The 15,104-nt window shown below is 40.5% G+C and overlaps 1 protein-coding gene and 1 long non-coding RNA gene across 19 annotated transcripts in view; one reads left to right on the top strand and one right to left on the bottom strand.

The window, feature by feature from the left end:
• The window catches only part of LOC120813874 (uncharacterized), a 40,840-nt gene that overhangs the window by 10,265 nt on the left and 15,471 nt on the right, over positions 1–15,104 (top strand). For 2 of the 18 annotated variants that reach the window (XR_013452513.1, XR_013452510.1), the window contains exons 3-4: positions 62–421; positions 532–2,869. The exons of 2 other annotated variants lie outside the window; for them this stretch is intronic. Coding sequence is in view for 5 of the 16 variants with exons in the window: in XM_078087915.1 (XP_077944041.1) it covers positions 10,820–10,857 (38 nt within the window). In the remaining 11 variants the exon portion in view is untranslated. Of the gene's footprint in view, positions 1–61; positions 422–531; positions 2,870–5,470; positions 5,867–7,659; positions 7,716–7,834; positions 8,195–8,304; positions 10,858–11,003; positions 11,197–11,285; positions 12,623–14,863; positions 15,011–15,104 lie in introns of those variants that run through there. 14 more of the 18 variants (XM_078087915.1, XM_078087914.1, XR_013452499.1 and 11 more) reach the window with 13 other exon arrangements.
• LOC144388218 (uncharacterized) lies at positions 4,773–6,459 on the bottom strand. Its single transcript, XR_013452514.1, has 2 exons — positions 6,173–6,459; positions 4,773–5,638 (listed from the first exon to the last, which is right to left on the bottom strand). It is a non-coding gene; the product is annotated as an uncharacterized LOC144388218 (long non-coding RNA).

Below are 15,104 nucleotides of genomic sequence, written 5' to 3'. Positions count from 1 at the left end.
AAAGGCTCCATGTTGAAGCTGTCAGGTTGTCACCTCCTCCTCTCCTTCTCTGTCTCCTCAGGGTCATTTGTAGTGAATGTGACACAGAGCTGGTATCATGCAGAGGAGAACCACAACATCTCACTGGAATGGATGTTCCCCACCAGCACGGACCACTCCCCCAACTCCCTGTATATCGGCTGTGAGATGTTAAATTCTGATAGACCTTCAGTCCTGTTTCATCTATATGAAGGTGTCGAAGTTCCAGAGTTGCAGGATGGACGCTTTGCAGGACGAGTCCAGTGGGACAAAGACGTCCTCAGAGAAGGACGACTCAGACTTCACATCTCCAGACTCCAGACTAATGACTCGGGGCTGTATTGGTGTGAAGTGGACACAAGTTATGGGAGGAACTATAAGGAATGTCACCTCAATGTCACTGGTAGGTTCATTAAGTTAAACTTACTAACACGTTTAATTCAGAAGCTTCATTCAGATAAATAAACATGTTTCTTTACATTAATAAAACAGATTTGTTGGGTCTCTTTGCAGCAGTGAAGGATCGGCTCAAACATGAGACAACGAGTGATACGAGTCTGAGAGGAGATCCTCGAGGAAGGATCGGCCTCTGTGCGCTGGGACCAGCAGCTCTACTTGCTTCCTTTTTTTGTATCTGCATCGCAAAAAAGTGTTTGAACAGAAAGAGTCAGAGGAGTTCTGACTGAAGTCCACCTGGGACGTAGGATCTAGAGGCGGAATGGCCGGCTGGGATTCTCTGGGTTGGACGACGTTTCGTCCCTCACCTGTCCAACAACCGCTTCTACTTCCTGGACGATTTCCCTGAAGAAGATTTGTAGAAGAATCCGTTGATGTAGATTTGAACAGAGTATAAATTGGTGAAGGGTTCAGGTGGCTTTAAAACAAATAACTGCCTTTACAAAATGTTGGTAGCCGCGAGCCGTTGTGCATCGTCAAGAGGCCTCAGTCTAAAGAACGGTACAATACTTCAAATCTTGCGGGTAAGTAAAAATTCTGAGAAAGGCTCTTAGATTTAGAATGTTTGAAGTCTCTACACACTTAAATGTATAATCAGCTTTCTGGTGTTAAAACCTGTAGAGCAGCGATTCCCAAAATTTTCCATTTTTAAAAGTTTGAAATTAATATAAAAATATTTATGATGCGGCACATTAGTTATGTGAAACATTAGTTGATGAAGCACAAACAATTTAAACGGACAGATTAATAAAACATTAAGGCTCTCGCTCGAAACGGCTGCTCTTGTCCGCCTGTCGTTGTTCAACAAACGGGCGCCACTTTGTGGTATTAAAGTAAATATACCGCATTTTCCGCACTCCAAGGCGCACTTAAAAGGCTTTAATTTTCACAAAAAACGACAGGGCCTTATAATCCGGAGCGGTTTATATATATGGATCAATTGGTTAATCGGTTGATCCATACTGGTTGTACACGGCGCTCTGCCAAACAGGCCAAAGCTCGTCTACGACGGCGAGACGCTGAGCGGCGCTCAAGCGCGTGAGATATGGAGCTGCTTTCAGGGCGCGTCGGAGAAACAAAGCTGTCGTTCTCGCCGAGCACTTCATGAGATTAAAGAGCGAGAGACGGTGTCCTTTTCTCTACAGTAGCTGAACCATCTTAACGGGGAAAATAAGTTATTCTAAAAGCAGCCGAAGATTTAAGGCGTGGATGGCGAGGGGGGCGGCGGGAGCGGACGCACCTCGCGACATCGATCGGACCCTGAAAGCACCGTCTCCACCTTACTGTCAAAAAGAACAGCGAGCGAGTAGAAAACTCCTTCGAGCGCGAGCAGAGATTCTCCTCGCGAGCAACGAAGTTCACGTTTCGGAAGCGAGCAAATACCTCGCGGAGACGAACCTTTGCTCGCGGATGTTTGATTTTGGTTAAATTTTTAAAGTCATTTAATCATTATGTTTTGATCAGAGTTGTGATTAAAGGTTTGGGTGGGCCGCGAAAGATTTTCAGATTTCAAACGGGGCCGTTTGGGAACCGCTGCTTTAGAGGTTTAGCTGTTAATTATAGATAAAGCTGTTATTATCTAAATATTGATATTGGCTACAAATATGTTGTGCTAAAAGGCAGCTATTTACTTAAAAGGCAGCTATTTATATTATATTATAAATAAATATATTATTGTATTATAAAAGCAATAAGGTACTTGAGGCTTCAATAAAGTAACAGTTTGAGGGTTGCCGGCACCAACAACACCCCCGAACTGTTCCATTATTGGACAACCTCTCGTACCTTATTGCTTCATTATCATACGTGTCGATGAAATCCAGCGTTCTGATTGGTTGAGAGCGAGTCAAACGTGATGTTGCTGTTTTTCTGTTGCATTTTGTTACAGTCACACGTACAGGGACTATTTTCTCAGGCTACTGAAATGTGAAACAACGTTTGGTGGCTACAAGGCAGCTAATTACTTACTATCAACAATGTCGCCGGCAACCGTATTACAAGCGTGGGGCCTAACAACACACTTAAGTGTAACGTTATTGAGGATAAAGAACCTCATCGCTTAAACGTCACGGCCTCCTGACCCGGACAGTTTTTAGCCAACCATCCAGTAAAACTAGATAAGAATGATTGTGTTATCTTTTCAGGTTACTTAATGGTGGTAAAGTAAGCGTTAGGTCTTTAGCTTTCAAGCCAAATGCTAATTTAATTCTGAGAATCTAAATTGTCTTAACCAGAGTCGGTAAAAGGACGCTGGTATTGCCCAAACCCGGGCAGACGTCCATCGTCATAGTAAAGCATACATTTTTGATTTACTTCCGTTATATAAGCAGACCCACAAGCAACTACAGAATTGTCAAAAGTTGTAATTTCAATTAAATGCTTATTTTAAACGCGACACCCAGGGACTGATGTCGTTGTGTTTCTTCTACATAAATGTGGACGGTTTGTCAGATGTTCTGTGCCCTGCTCACCAAATAGGTTCATCCTGCTTAGTTTCCTGTTGGCAGGTGTGAACTTGTGGGTGAAAACAAGCTGAAAGCTTTAATGTTTACATGTTCATGCATGTAGCAGTTTGTGAAGGGGAGAAGTCCTTTAAAAATACTGTTTGGATATATACAATATTTATAATACTATATATATATATATATATATATATATATATATATATATATATATATATATATATATATATATATATATATATATATACAATGTAGTGCATACATCCAATACATGCAAATCCTCTCCCATGAGTGAAGGGTTTGATACACCTGATCACAGACCCTCCTCTGTCTTTTGATCCCCTGTTGCTCTCTGAAATGTGTAGACTTGTAGTAACACATCCACCTCAACAGAAATGTCTTCCTTGAGGTATTTTGAGGAATTTAAACATGAGGGGAGTCTTTTCACTCCAACACCACCTTAGTAAAAAGAACAAAGCAAGCTAAAAAAAAAAAGCTTAATGCTTTTGTAATGGAAAGTAAAAACGGTCCTTTATAAACTGCATGTTAACATGAATGTACTTGTTAAAGGAATATAAGGTTATAAAAGAGGTTTCTAAATGCCTCAAAATGAGGGCATTTCCTTACTGCAACTTTCTTGTATTCGTTTATCTGCAGTAATATGGAGCTAAATTTGTTCAAGTTTCAAAACTTTTTTCACTTTTATATTCTATTTCAGACATTTGGCTTTAGTCTGTCTCTTGAGGCCTCCTTTTAACACCTTCCTCTCCTTTCTCTTAAGGCAAGTCAAGGCATTTTTATTTGTGTAGCACATTTCAACAATAAAAGTTTTTCATAAAACCATTAAAACATCAAATATAAAACAGGGAGATTTAAAAAAAAGTTTAAAACACTAATATTACATATTAGATGATATTATGCATGCTATGTTACGTTTGCATTAAGGAGCTTTAGACAAAAGGTTTAATCATTGTGATAACAATCAGGGACAGTAAGGGGAGAGAGACGGATTTCAGGTTCGGTTCTTTTGACCTTTCACCTCCTGCCCGGGAAAAAAGAAAAGCGACCCGAGCCTCGTTCTGCTAGTAGACCCCACGTAGCATTCTTTTTATGTTTTATTTGAATTCAAATGTCTTTGAGTACTATGAAAATGTATAATACAAGTATTATTATTTTTAATTCAGTGCACATTCACCATTAATTAATATTAATAACTCCTTACCAAAAGCTAGAATTATTAATTACTCAGGAAAGGTGGGTAAAAGCCAACCAACAAAAACACGGAAGTGAATTGGTCGCATGCTGGTGGATCGAAGCTCAGCAGCCACCGACAACGAACAGTGCTAAACATATTTCAACATTTAACCGTTACTTCCCCTTCTTTACTGATGCCCAAGAGGAAGTTGGCTGTACTTTCACAACTCAGCGGAAACACAGTTTAGGGCATAGGGGAGAGCAGGGTAATGTGAGATACTTTTTACATTTGCTTCCCTCTAGGCGAGCTAAAATGATATATCAGTAAAATGTACACATTTCACATTAATTCAGGCTGTTTCCTAGTAATGGAAATGATCAGAACGTCTTCAGGACAAAGGGCAGTAAAAACAGCTTAGGGGAAGACCAGAGAAATCAAGGGGGTGAAGCGAACCAGCTCGGGGTAAACTGATCTACTTCCAAACTACCATAAGAACACTTGTTGTAATAGTTAAAATCCTGACAGCCAGATTGACAACCAGACTTTCCAAAACTAATATCGGACTAGTAACAGAATCGTGGGGATTAGTAATTTAAGCACATTTATTTAAACACTTGAAAGTAACTCCGAACAAAATCATATACAACAAAATATGTTTTAATTAACATTCAAATGACAGATAGAACCAGTTAGATTAGAACACATGGGACCATAATCAGATGTGGTAGGATTTCGCGAGGAGACGCATATCCAGGTTGGCTGAGAACACGTAGCACATCTTGAGTCAGCTGGCGAGGAACATGCATGTGGACCACGTGGATGGATTAGCATCAGTGGGGGGGGATCATCTGCAGGGCGTGGACAATCCGGATCATCTGAGGTGGACGGACCAGTGGACGCAGGACTCAGGATTTGGCTGCTCTGACACCATGGATGGTGCAAACGCTTCCTCAGGAAAAATATCTCGGTTACATGGGAAAATCCCAGTGGCCTTGAATCCAGAGGTGATATTACGTGGTGTACTGCTGACAAGAAGGCCTCGTTCACAAGTCCTGCAATATGGAGACTGTTTTGCCAGGGTTAGACGTTAGACCCATGGGTCTAACCCCAGGGTTAGGGTTAGACCCATCAAGAGCTCGGCTGTGTAGGGTCTTGACAAGCCCCGCCCCTCCCTCCTCCTCCTCCTCCTCCTCCTCCTCCTCCTCCTCCTCCTCGGGCTCCTCCTCGTGCTCGTGCTGAGCGCCAAACGTCTGCAGCATCAGACAAACAAGTGATGACGCTGTTTGTGCAAATCCCCGGAGTTTGGTCATAAATTGACCGTCACTAGCGCCGCTAGCTGTTTACTGAGAGGGAGAGAGATACAGACGGATAATATAAAACATTTTTGTGAAAAACCGTACTTACCAGCACCAACTTGTCCTTCATGGAATGGGTGGAATGGGGGCTTGAAATCATAATGGTCACATGACTCGCATGGGTCTCACATTACACCGCCCATTACACCGCCCTAAACAACACAATGAACCATTAGACACGTGGAAACAATAGACCGAGAAGGATCCTCGTCCGGGAGTGTTATTTTATTCTTAACTCTGTAAATGGATTAAAATGAAACTCGCTGACTGAGGAGTTTACTTCACGATCACTCAAGACGTCCATGGTAAAGAGAGAATGACTTATGATTATATTAACATTTATTATGAGAGGATTCGTGGATCACCAAATATATTTGCGGGTAATCTTTGTTAATTAAATATAATTCAACTGTAAAAATATGCAATTTATTCTTTACTGTCAGAATATAACCTGATCCACTATAACCCAAAACAGCTGTATTATTTAGTATTTTAGTAAAGATTCATTTTGTGTGTGTTCCCTGTGGGATATTAGTTATAAATGTTGGTAGATGTTCACATCGTGCTTCATTGAGGACAATAAGAAGATGTTGTGTTGTAAGAAACACGAGGTTTGTTTGAAGAGTTTTTAAGGTTCGGTTGGAAGGGACAGAAATTATGACCAACCGGCAACTTTGCGCACTCACAGACTTTGAGGAGCGCTCCCGTTTACTCCGTGAGGGTTTAGTTCTGTTGCATCGTCAAATGGATGAGTGTTTGAGGCTCTCAGGCAGACATCAAGAATTAAAGATGGGGGGAAAAAAACATAAAATCAGAGCAAATAAAATGTCTAAAACTCACACGATACAAAAGCACAAGCAAGATGGCTGCTCCATATCTTACAGCAGGAAGCGCCACAAGAGAATCAAACAGAAAGGCCCAACTGACTTATTAAAAACATTACCATACAATAGGTAAGAGTGTGGTGAATGTGACTGCATAATTCACCTTTGTTCTTGTTTTGTTGTACACGTAACTGCGGCTGTTCCGGGATCTTTAAACGTTTTGTTATTTATGACGTAGAGACCCTTGCTTGTGAGGTTACAGGGCTGCGGCATCTTGTGAGTTTGTTGTGGTAAAAATAAACGAGACACACGCTAGTTTTCTCAACTCGCAGAATTGCCTTTTATTCCAAATGCAACTTCCACAAGAGGAAAGAAACAGTGGGTGTCTAATGTGTTTAAAACAAAAACACATTTATATTCAAAGAAAACATTTACAAAAAAACAAATGTAGAATTTGTCAACAGTAACAATTGCAGCCTAATAAAATAGTAAATAAGTAAAACTTCCCTTCCCTGAATAAGTAATTGTTAATAATGTTCAATTTTAATAACAACTACTAGGTATTAAGTGCTTATATTGTGTATATATTATGTGGCAAGCCCATGCGTGGGTTTCCACGTCACTGCTCAAGAACACAAGCCGGCCTCTGCGTAGTTCAACAGTTTATTCAGAGTAAATTGATCGTGTAGGAGGATAAGCTCAACACCACGTCACCGTGTCCAAGTCGTTCTCGTAGTCTTCTTCTACCACGTGGTACACAAACGGGTCCTCTTCCAAAGCAGTTCGGTACATGGGAGAGGTTAATCCAGTTAATCTTACACTCTTCTTTTTTTCTTCTCTCTCTACTACGTCTCACTTGGTCTTGCTTTACTTTAAATGTGGTGAAATCTCCCCAAACAAACATTGCAAAGCAAATTGTTACCTCACAGTTATTGAGTAGATTCTATAGGTTGTTTTTTACAGTGATGGAACAGGTGATTGGACTAACTGTCAATGCCAAGCTGATAAATGTATTAGTTAAATGTGGTTAACTAATGATATTCAGTATTAAAGTCATGTTATAATATAATGATGAATCCACACTGTGACTTAAAACCCGTTGATTTTGTGTTGTTTGGAAGTCTGGAATTTAACTGCAGTTTATTCTTATGAGAGACTATGAGTGAAACATCTTCAGGGAAACCAGCTTTACTTTGTGGTTGTAGTTCTCAGGGAGGTCGTCATTAGCATCAACGCTTTGTGTGTTTGTAACAAGCTGATGAGAAACACAAAGAGCATCACGATGTAGAGACACACTGTAGATTGTTGATGTGATATTTGAGCCTCTTCTCCTCTGTCTCCTCTCAAAGGGAGGAGATGATCTGCAGGATCCTGGTGATCTTCATCCTGACCTCCTGTTTCTGTGGTGAGTTCAGTTTGTGTTTGTGAAGCATCAGCACACACTCCTCAGAAACATCTGGAGATGGAGTCGAAGGGCTCCATGAAGCTTTGTCACCTCCTCCTCTCCTTCTGTCTCCTCACCAGGGTCATTTGTAGTGAATGTGACACAGAGCTGGTATCATGCAGAGGAGAACCACAACATCTCACTGGAATGGATGTTCCCCACCAGCACGGACCACTCCCCCAACTCCCTTTATATCGGCTGTGAGATGTTAAATTCTGATAGACCTTCAGTCCTGTTTCATCTATATGAAGGTGTCGAGGTCTCAGAGGATCGAGATGAACGCTTTGCAGGACGAGTCCAGTGGGACAAAGACGTCCTCAGAGAAGGACGACTCAGACTTCACATCTCCAGACTCCAGACTAATGACTCGGGGCTGTACTGGTGTGACGTGGACACAAGTTATGGGAGGAACTATAAGGAATGTCACCTCAATGTCACTGGTAGGTTCATTAAGTTAAACTTACTAACGCGTTTAATTCAGCAGCTTTATTCAGATGAACAAACCTTTTTCTTTACATTAATAAAACAGATTTGTTGGGTCTCTTTGCAGCAGTGAAGGATCGGCCCGAACATGAGACAACGAGTGATACGAGTCTGAGAGGAGATCCTCGAGGAAGGATCGGCCTCTTCTGTGCACTGGGACCAGCAGCTCTACTTGTTTCCTTTTTTTGCCTGTGCATTGCCAAAAAGATTTATGATCAGCAGAACAAACGATACATCAGAACCACAATTGAAGTCTTTGATCCTTTAATTGTTTGCACAGTAACAGTCTGATGTGTTCTGACTGAAGTCCAGCTGAGACACATCTGGATCCTCGGATGTCTCATGTGTGTCTCATGGATCAACAGCAGCATGAAGGTCTCAGCTACTTGTTTCCTTCTCTTGTCTCTGCATTGCAAAAAAAAGATTCCTTCAAGTGTTTGCACAGAAAGAGTCGTAGGATCCAGGGGCGGAATGGCCGTCTGGGATACTCGTGGTTGAACGACGTGGTTTTGGCTCTCCTGCTGAAATTTTGGGCCCTGTAGTATTCTATGCTTCACAGAACAGTTATATTTAGTTATTTATTTATTTATATTTTAAATCTTAAGGAATTACTGACGGAGATTTCTTGCGATCTGTATTCATGTTTTCTAATCTCTTCCGTCACTCTAGCATTATCATATGAAAAAAACGTATCATTACGTATTATTTATATCTTCTCCCACAATTTATCCAGCGTTCTGATTGGTTGATAGTGAGTTACGGGGATGTGCATTATTTAGCGATAATGTACAGTTGCTGTTCACATTGACCCGAGCGATATCACTCCGCACTCGAAGTAACTATGGGGCGCCGTTTGTAAAATGCCGCACGTTCTAAAATCCTGCGCAGTTTTGCTACATTTAGCATATGAACAAATAAGCACGACAATATTCACATGTCACTTTTTCAAACATTTAGAGAGAAATTCATGTACATTCATGCAATAACTTTTCCAAGGACAATGTTTGGCAGTAACAAAGTTGTTAAATAATATATTTTAATATATTATTTCTATATATTATATAGACCCCACATAGCATTCTTTTTATGTTTTATTTGAATTAAAATTGCCTTTGAGTACTATGAAAAGGGCTATACAAGTATTATTATTTTCAATACAGTGCACATTCACCATTAATTAATTAACTAATATGAATAACTCCTTACCAAAAGCTAGAATTATTAATTACTCAGGAAAGGTGGGTAAAAACCATCAAACGAAAACACTGTTTTCTTGTTTTTCGTTTGAAACCAAAACTGGTAAAACATTAGTGAGCGGCCGTTTACTCGTTTAGAACCAAAACACGAGACGAGCAACTTTTACTTCCGTTAATCACTTTTGGTGTTTTGCCCATAAAACGAAAACACAAAGCGTAGCCACTAAAGCGTAAGTACGTAGATTTTCACAGTAAGAGTAATGGAACGTTTCAATGCTTTGATTCATTCATTCTGGTTCTGATTTGTCACACTTCCACCCTAAATTGAACGGTTAGGCCCAACAGGTCAAAGGAACCAGATGATGAGAAATAATGTTGTTCAAATGCTGTGGTCTAAGGAAAATGAAAAATTGTATGACATTCAGACATTTTGACTGGAATATTTTACATTTTTTCTCACTAGACAACCAGCATAAAGAGATTATTTCATTGCTTCCATGTGACCTTTAATGTGACCCCCAGAGTGACCTCTGGAGCTGTGGACGGATGCACATCGTCAGACTAGAATTGGGTTGGGAACCATTGCAACAGACTACCTGCTCTTTAGCATGTTGGACACACCAGCATGACACTGTTACAGAAAATGCATTTCACGCCAAATAACACTGATCTGCTGAAGCCTGTTTTGGGAGGAGGTTGTTTTAAAACTGTGATTGTGATCTGAGAGAATAAACATGTGCCTCAAAATGTAGGTAGAAGAAAGATATATTTGGACAGGTTGTCCCCAGTGACAGAGAGACACATTTTACTTGAAATAAAATATTTGTATACTCTAGTTGTACATCGAAGTCATTTCTTCTATCATCACCCAAGTCAAAGGTCACATTTACATTGAGTACACTGTGATGTCCTTGATAAAAGGTTTAGGAGCCCGGGGCGAAAAACCACAGCGCTGCACTGCCACCTACTGGGCGTCGATAGCACCACATATAAAATAAATGTTCATTTCAAATGTGACCATACATTTGGTGTGCGTCACAATAACTGGCTATTTACTATCAAAATAGTAACAATTCTGACGGCGATAAAACAAGTAGTTTTCTTTAGGAACACGGCCTTTGCCAACATTAGATCTGCTGGTTCACGCGTTCAGTCCAGCTTTTCCCGCCGGCGGAACGACTTGCTTCACACAGATCAATGCGCAGCAGCCCATCCGCGTCGACCTGCTCTCACATTATTGTAAGAGTGCGCTCATTCACAAAGGAGGAAACACTTTAGGAGGCTTTAGACGTGGAAACAAAGACCGAAAAGGTTCCTCGTCCGGGAGTGTTATTTTATTCTTAACTAGATGGATTAGAATGAAACTCACTGACTGAGGAGTTTATTATGTTTCAGTTCTCATCACTCAAGACGTCCAACTTAAGGTGAGAATGACTTAATGTTAGTGTTATAATTATATTAACATTTATTATGTGAGGATTCATGGATTACACAAGATATTTACGGTTAATATTCTTTTTGTTAATTAAATGGAATAAAACTTTAAAAAGATGCAATTTATTGTTTACAGGTCAAGGTCGAGGTCCCAGAGTTTCAGGATGAACGCTTTGCAGGACGAGTCCAGTGGGACAAAGACGTCCTCAGAGAAGGACGACTCAGACTTCACATCTCCAGACTCCAGACTAATGACTCAGGGCTGTACTGGTGTGACGTGGACACAAGTTATGGGAAGAACTATAAGGAATGTCACCTCAATGTCACTGGTAGGTTCATTAAGTTAAACTTACTAACATGTTTAATTCAGCAGCTTTATTCAAATGAATAAACATTTTTCTTTACATTAATAAAACAGATTTGTTGGGTCTCTTTGCAGCAGTGAAGGATCGGCCCGAACATGAGACAACGAGTGATACGAGTCTGAAAGGAGATCGAGGAAGGAACGGTCTCTACTGTGCACTGGGACCAGCAGCTCTACTTGCTTCCTTTTTTTGCCTCTGCGTCGCAAAAAAGATTTATGATCAGCAGAACAAACGATACATCAGAACCACAATTCAAGTTATTGATCCTTTAAGTCAGTGGTTCTCAAAAAATGAAATGTTTAGGCCCAACCGCCCCAAAAAAACGTAAGAAAATGGTCCATGCTGAATTTCTATTGAAATAACGACAGGCTTCAATCTGACCATGGTTTAAAAAAGACAGTTTACCTAAAACACAAACAGGACAGTGTTTGTCTTTTTTAAACTTTTTCTTTTTTTTTAACTGATAACTTAAAGAGCCAAGTTCAATTAACACAAACACATCTCAAAGAAGTCAACACAAAGCATTACTGTAAGTTTAAGTGTTAACTTGAACAGTTAATTTCAAATCTAAAACTTGTCAGAGCTCTTTGAGTTAAAGACAAGAAGAAAGTGGACATAACTAAACGGGGCGGTGATGTTTTACAGTGCGGTTCGATCTGTGTTCTCGGTGTCCTTGCGCTCCAGTGCCTCACAGCAGCACACTGCTAAGGCTGCCTAAAATGCAGAGAATCATTTCCCCATGTGGGATTAATAAAGGATTATAAATAAAATTATAATTTTTTTAAAAACACATTTCCCCCAGCCCCTCGCACCTGCGCCCCACAGTTTGAGAACCACTGCATTAAGTGTTTGCACAGTAACAGTCTGAGGTGTTCTGACTGAAGTCCAGCTGAGACACATCTGGATCTTTGGATGTTTCATGTGTGTCTCATGGATCAACAGCACCATGAAGGTCTCAGTGGACGTCTACAGAGACAATTGTGACAAATTGACCAGGTAGCACTACATTATCACTTATGATTAAGTGCTTGCTTGTAGCACTTTTTACAGATTAGATTTCTTGAAGAATGTGTACTTTCCTGATTGTTGTTGTTCTGGTTCTGTTCCCTCTTGATTGAATTAGCTTACTGTAAGTCACTTTGGATCAAATCATTGGCTGGGTGATAAATGTAAAGCACTTTGACGGGTCTAAGCCTAGAAAAGCGATTTAGTCCATTTACCATTTAGAGTGTTTATGTCCATTAACCTTATTGTATTTGTACAAAAGAAATGTGATAAATGCCTTTAACGTGTAACCAAAATTGTGTATTTCATGTACGTTCTGTGTTGGAATGGAGTCCTGGTATATATATATTTATAGACATGATAAAAAGTGTCTTAAAAACCCCAATCAGCCTCTTCATTTGTTGTATTAATTCAATAAGTCAGTGAGTGATCAAAACCATCCTCAAAATTACAAATGTATCACATGAAGGTAAATGTTAAGCGAGAGGCACAGATTAAATACACATAGCATACAAAGTACACACACTTCTAATCATTCTGCAGTGAACACCCTTTTATTTCATAATCTGATCACTGAGACAAGTACGGAGAAGTGGCAGCAGGTCTGCGTTAAGAGGAGACGTCCAGGTGCAGGTGGACACCTGGTAGGTGTGATGTGAGGCCTCAGAGGCCTTGAAGGGGACTTTCCCCCTCTGTGCCTCTGTGGGGACATTCCTGAATCTGCCGACTCTCTGGGACAATAAGAAGGACAGTTTGAGAGGAGAACAGAGTTGGTGAAAATGTGTTGGAGTGACTGGAGACGCTGTAGATTAAGATCTGACTCAGGAGCAGTCGTGATTAGTGACGATTGAAAAGTTCTCTGCGGTGGAGAAAAATGACCTCTAGCCTCTAGCTCTAACAAATTTACCTCCATATTACTGCAGATAAATGAATAAAAGAAAGTTGCAGTAAGGAAATGTCCTCATTTTGAGGCATTTAGAAACCTATTTAATAACCTTATATCCCTTTAACAAGTACATTTATGTTAACATGCAGTTTATAAAGGACCGCTTTTTTTTGTCTTCTCTAGTAACAGTTTTTATGGCTTGTGAGACGACACCTGAGAGGAAGTGATGTGTTTACAATATGTGAGACATCAGTGGTCATGAAGTTTGAAAAAGCGTGTGGAAGAATACCTGTCATGTAGCCTGTAATTGTGTCCTGATGTTTAAACAGATATTACTCTGAGATGAGGGACACAACATATTCTGTGTTTGTGGAGGAACTCACTGCTTGACTAAATGTATAAATGTTATCAGTGAAAAAGGAAGTGAATTGGTTGCATGCGCTGGTGGATTGAAGCTCAACAGCCATCAACACCGAACAGTGATAAACGTATTTCAACATTAAACAGGAAGTTTCTCTAACAGTTACTTCCCTATTCTTACTGTTAACCAAGAGGAAGTGGGCTGTACTTTTACAACTTAGCGCAACCACAGTGTTTTGGCGGTAAAGGCTTTTATATATGTATATATATGGTATAGGGAGTAGGGGAGAGCGGGGTAATGTGAGATACTTTTTACACTTGCTTCCCTCTAGGCGAGCTAACATGATATATCAGTAAAACGTACACATTTCCCATTAATTCAGGCTGTTTCCTAGTAATGGAAATTATCAGAATGTCCTCAGGACAAAGGGCAGTAGAAATATGAAAGTTTTTTTTTTTTTAAGTGGTCATTAAAATTTCAAAAATTAAAAAATCCTGACAGCCAGATTGACAACCAGACTTTCCAAAACTAATATCGGACTAGTAACAGAATCATGGGGATTGGTAATTTAAGCACATTTATTTAAACACTTGAAAGTAACTCCGAACAAAATCATATACAACAAAATATAATTCCAAATGTTTTAATTAACATTCAAATGACAGATAGAACCAGTTAGATTAGAACACATGGGACCATAACCAGATGTGCTGGATTTCCCGAGGAGACGCATAACCAGGTTGGCTGAGAACACGTAGCACGTAGCAAGTGGACGGACCAGTGGACGCAGGCCGCAGCTCAGGATTTGGCCGCTCTGACACCATGGATGGTGCAAACGCTTCCTCAGGAAAAATATCTCGGTCATATGGGAAAATCCCAGTGGCCTTGAATCCAGAGGTGATATTACGTGGTGTACTGCTGACAAGAAGGCCTCGTTCACAAGTCCTGCAATATGGAGACTGTTTTGCCAGGGTTAGACGTCACCCATCAAGAGCTCGGCTGTGTAGGGTCTTAACAAGCCCCGCCCCTCCCTCTTCCTCCTCCTCCTCGTGCTCGTGCTGCGCGCCAATCAGCTGCAGCCTCAGACAAACAGGTGATGACGCTGTTTGTGCAAATCCCCGGAGTTTGCCGATAATTTAACCGTCACTAGCGCCGCTGAAAACATTACGTCGCAAATCCGGGATTTCAAAGGCTTGTCCAGCTGTTTACTGAGAGGAAGAGAGTTACAGACGAAGAATATAAAACATTTTTGTTAAAGAACAGGCTTACCAGCACCAACGTGTCCTTCATGGAAAGGGTGGAATGGGGGCTTGAAATCATAATGGTCGCATGACTCATGGGTCTCACATTACACCGCCCATTACACCGCCCTAAACTACACAATGAACCACTAGACACGTGGAAACAAGAAGAACCCTCGTCCGGGAGTGTTATTTTATTCTTAACTCTGTAAATGGATTAAAATGAAACTCTGACTGAGTTTACTTGTTGAAGAGCTTCGGTTCTCATCACTCAAGACGTCCATGGTAAAGAGAGAATGACTTATGATTATATTTACATTTATTATGAGAGGATTCGTGGATTACCAAATATATTTTCGGGTAATCTTTTTTTGTTAAT

This window comes from Gasterosteus aculeatus, chromosome 14, assembly GCF_964276395.1.
Source record: "Gasterosteus aculeatus chromosome 14, fGasAcu3.hap1.1, whole genome shotgun sequence".
NCBI classification, from domain to species: Eukaryota; Metazoa; Chordata; class Actinopteri; order Perciformes; family Gasterosteidae; genus Gasterosteus; species Gasterosteus aculeatus.
The sequence above is the reverse complement of the archived record's forward strand: the minus strand, read 5'-3'. Positions and strand labels throughout refer to the sequence as shown.